Here is a 3,635-nt window from a genome sequence, read left to right as displayed (position 1 = left end):
CTGATGAGCAATTGTCTTTGCTAATTGTATGCTCCATGAAGAGAATGATTCAAGTATGATTGAGCTTATTGATTCATAAAAAATTTTACCTGTATACAAATAGAATTCATATCAAAGACCAACAGGGCTATTACATGAATTAGAGAAGAGAGATGAGTATGAAAAAATGTGGCATGCTCAAATATTTGTTCCATCACTAAAAGAAGTTGAAAACAATGTAAGTATATTTTTATCGGAAACATTTATTAATAGAATACTCTTATGATGGTATTTTAATAGTTTACAAGTTATTTGTCTAAATTAAAAGCTGATGACCTTGTAGCTAAATTGAACTTAAGGTAAAACAAGCTATATCATTTTAATTACATTTTAATTTATGTCCACAGAGAGCTTGGTTGTACTTACCTTCATGTGCCCACATTACAGCAGTTCACTCATTTTGTGCAAAGACACTGTGCTTCCTCTGAACAAAAAGGGAAATATGATGTTTTAGTGAAACTAATAAATTCATATTCTCGTCTTCAGTCTTATAGTGCTTTATTACCATCTCTCATTGAATTCTATCAGTGGATTGTTACTGACTTGTCTCATGATCTTACTCAAGAGGAAAGCACAAAAATGGGCATATGTAGTGCTGTGAAATATGCTTCAGAAAAATATTCAAAAGATGTGGAAAAGAATTACACTAAATTATTTGAAAGAGTACAAAGTATTTGATTGTTTATTTATACAAGTGATATTTATATTAAATTTTAGATGATTACAATGAATATTTGAAAGTGATTGACTTTTCAATTGGTGCTGGTGCTTGTGCCAATGTACAAAGGAAAAATGAAGTTCCATTAATGAATGATGCAGTGTTTGTGTTTCGATTTTTACCAGGAGGGACAAGTGTTGAGACAGAGGAAGAAAGAGATTATCTGTTCCTTGTAATTCAAGATATTGTGAGTATACTTAGTTTTTAACTGTTAGCCTTTAACTTTATCACTTCTGTATTAATCCTTATTAGCCAAAAATTAATTACTAACAATAAGTAACTATATGTACCAGTATTCCAATAGATGGCATGAAATTGTTGCAAAGAATAATTTTGCAAATCTTTTAGTAATAACTTTATTTGCAGATTTTTGCAGTTTGGACAGTTAAAAGGCAGAATTACAATGTAATGCTGCTCTCACTTTTTTTAGTAGACATTCCAGGGTTGAAACAAATTTAATTCAATGTCAATGCAACATGAGATATTGTTTATGGTACTGGGGTCATAGTACACATTTTATCATTATTTGTGAATTTATGCTACACAGTAAAGTCTAATTTGTAATTAATAGAATTAAGCTGTTATGAAGAAATCTTGAATAAATTTTTGTTTATCTTAATAGGTTAATTTTCATAACAACTTTTTAAGAGAGATAAATGAACTGATCAAGCGTAATGATAATCTTAAAAAGTATTTGTCTACACTTTCAGATGAAGAGAATGCTGAGTTTGCAATGCCTCGCGTGCACCCATTAGCTGTCAATGAATATTCATGTATATTAGGCCACAATGTATCAAATAGAAGGTACCTATATGAACATCAGTGATTATAATGATTACTGTAATTGCATACTCAATTTAGGTTGCTGTTAGAACTAGTACATAAACATCAAACTGAAACTGGATATGATTTAGATAAAATACAAGAAGAAATTGTAGTGCATTTCATTGCTGGAAAACTTCGAATTGATGATTGCCAAACTAAACTCAAATTGCAATTTCACTACAAAGTAATGCGCACTGAACAAAGCAAAATGCAACATCCAACTGAGTATGTTTTAGAATAATGTTCATATTTTGTTATTATAATTTTATTCAATTAGACTAATGCTCACACTTGACCAGCTAAATGATAAAGATATGAAAGTACAAAATGCAATTGTTTTTTTGCTTTAAATTTATAATTGTGACTTAGAAATCAATACCTCAAGATGAAGGCTTTTTGACAGCTCTAAAGTATGAGTTGTACACTCTTGATTATGATAAACTTGTAGAAGTGGCTCATTGTCTAAAAACTATTGCTGAACACATCATTAAAGTATGGTTTTTTTTACAATAAATTACGTTATTAATTATCAACAGAAAATTGAAGAGGGTCAAATTCTTAAAAATGACATTATTGATCAAAATGTGGGAGATGTTTTACCAAAAATAGTTTATGATCAAGAGGATCAACATGATTCATTGAAGGTTTTTGATGACCTTGGAATGAACAAGTAAGTATATCATTAAATCAATGACATTCATCCCAGTTTATAGACTTCAAAATACTCATCGTGTACGTATTGTAGCTATACCCATGAAGCATTTATTGACAACATTGCAAGTTATTGTAGAGTGGATTAAAGATGGAATATATGATTTCCATACTTTACCAAAAGCAATGAAAGTACCATTGACAAAAGAAGATGAAGAAAAAATATTTGCTATTCAGAAAGATTTCAAACAAAGTATATATTGCTTTACAGAATTGTTCCTTTAGTATTTCTTCCTATTAGATCACATTGATGAACTATTGGAGAAATTAAAAGGAATTGTTGTTGTTTTGACAGACTGTGAACAAGATCTTATGAAAAAGATTGATGAAGAGGTAAGTGACCTGTTTAAATACAGAGTTGTATATTTTTTAATTTTAGCCGGATGTATCAATATTTCAATATTTGAGAAATTTGTCACTTGTAACTGATGATGATGAAAATCTTATTAAGCTATTTCCAAAACATATAAAACCCAGACACTACATGGCATTACGAATATGCTTAAGAAAGTAATTACCAGTAGATAAAGATATCACATTTTAGTTGTATCTTTATTATGTGTAGAGTTATTATTTGCATTGAAGAAGAACGACTTGACGAAGGCTCACATAAAAACAAATGGTCTGAATATATTGAGGACCTATGGTCAGAAGAAAAACTAGAGCACCTTAGAGAAATGGCAACTGAAATTGATTACACTCAAGTTTATGATCCAGTCAAAGGTGCATATGGCTTTGATGATGAGGAAATCATAGCGGAAGAAAACATTATAACTGAAGAAGATGAAAGCATGCCTGAAGTGTCACAAGATTTTCCAAATTTAAGTCGACCTGAGACTATTATTGAAGAAGCTCCACCTGCAGCACAAACCAGTGATCATGATCTTAGTGCTGCAGCTGAAAAAGTTACTTCTACAGAAATATCTAACTATCTTCGCTCCCTGAAATTAGATCAATACATTGAGGAGTTTATGGAAATGGAAATTGATGGTATTGCTTTGTTTGATATTGATGATGAAACCTTGGAAACACTGGGTGTGGACACAAAGAAAGACAGGCTTAAAATAAAGACCAGGTTTAAGCAATGGTTAAGAAAAAAGCCTGTGTAGATCTAGTATACCGGTAGTTTACATCTATATTGTAGTTTGTAGTGACTTTAATTGCTGATTTAAACTAGCTAGACTAATTAATACAATATTTTTATAGATTTGAGTGGAACTTTTTTGTGCTGAACTAATTAAAAATTGCAATGTTTAGTCAGATTTAATAGTAAATTTATAATTATTAAAATTTTTGCACAAATTTTAATATCCCGGCAATCGATATGCATGAAAATGGCATC

General features: G+C 30.3%; 1 protein-coding gene across 1 annotated transcript; it reads left to right on the top strand.

Moving 5' to 3' along the window:
- The first annotated feature begins 6 nt into the window (after window positions 1–6).
- Window positions 7–3,629, top strand: LOC109588753 (uncharacterized). Its single transcript, XM_020004871.1, has 14 exons — window positions 7–53; window positions 104–217; window positions 280–338; window positions 387–709; window positions 757–944; window positions 1,380–1,561; window positions 1,619–1,807; window positions 1,860–1,902; window positions 1,952–2,074; window positions 2,119–2,252; window positions 2,296–2,486; window positions 2,535–2,626; window positions 2,673–2,803; window positions 2,859–3,629. Exons 1-14 carry the CDS (start codon window positions 36–38, stop codon window positions 3,400–3,402), a joined length of 2,331 nt encoding a protein of 776 aa, XP_019860430.1. The 5' UTR covers window positions 7–35; the 3' UTR covers window positions 3,403–3,629.
- Window positions 3,630–3,635: the final 6 nt, after the last annotated feature.

This window comes from Amphimedon queenslandica, unplaced genomic scaffold, assembly GCF_000090795.2.
Source record: "Amphimedon queenslandica unplaced genomic scaffold, v1.1 AMPQUscaffold_11890, whole genome shotgun sequence".
Lineage (NCBI taxonomy): Eukaryota > Metazoa > Porifera > Demospongiae > Haplosclerida > Niphatidae > Amphimedon > Amphimedon queenslandica.
The sequence above is the reverse complement of the archived record's forward strand: the minus strand, read 5'-3'. Positions and strand labels throughout refer to the sequence as shown.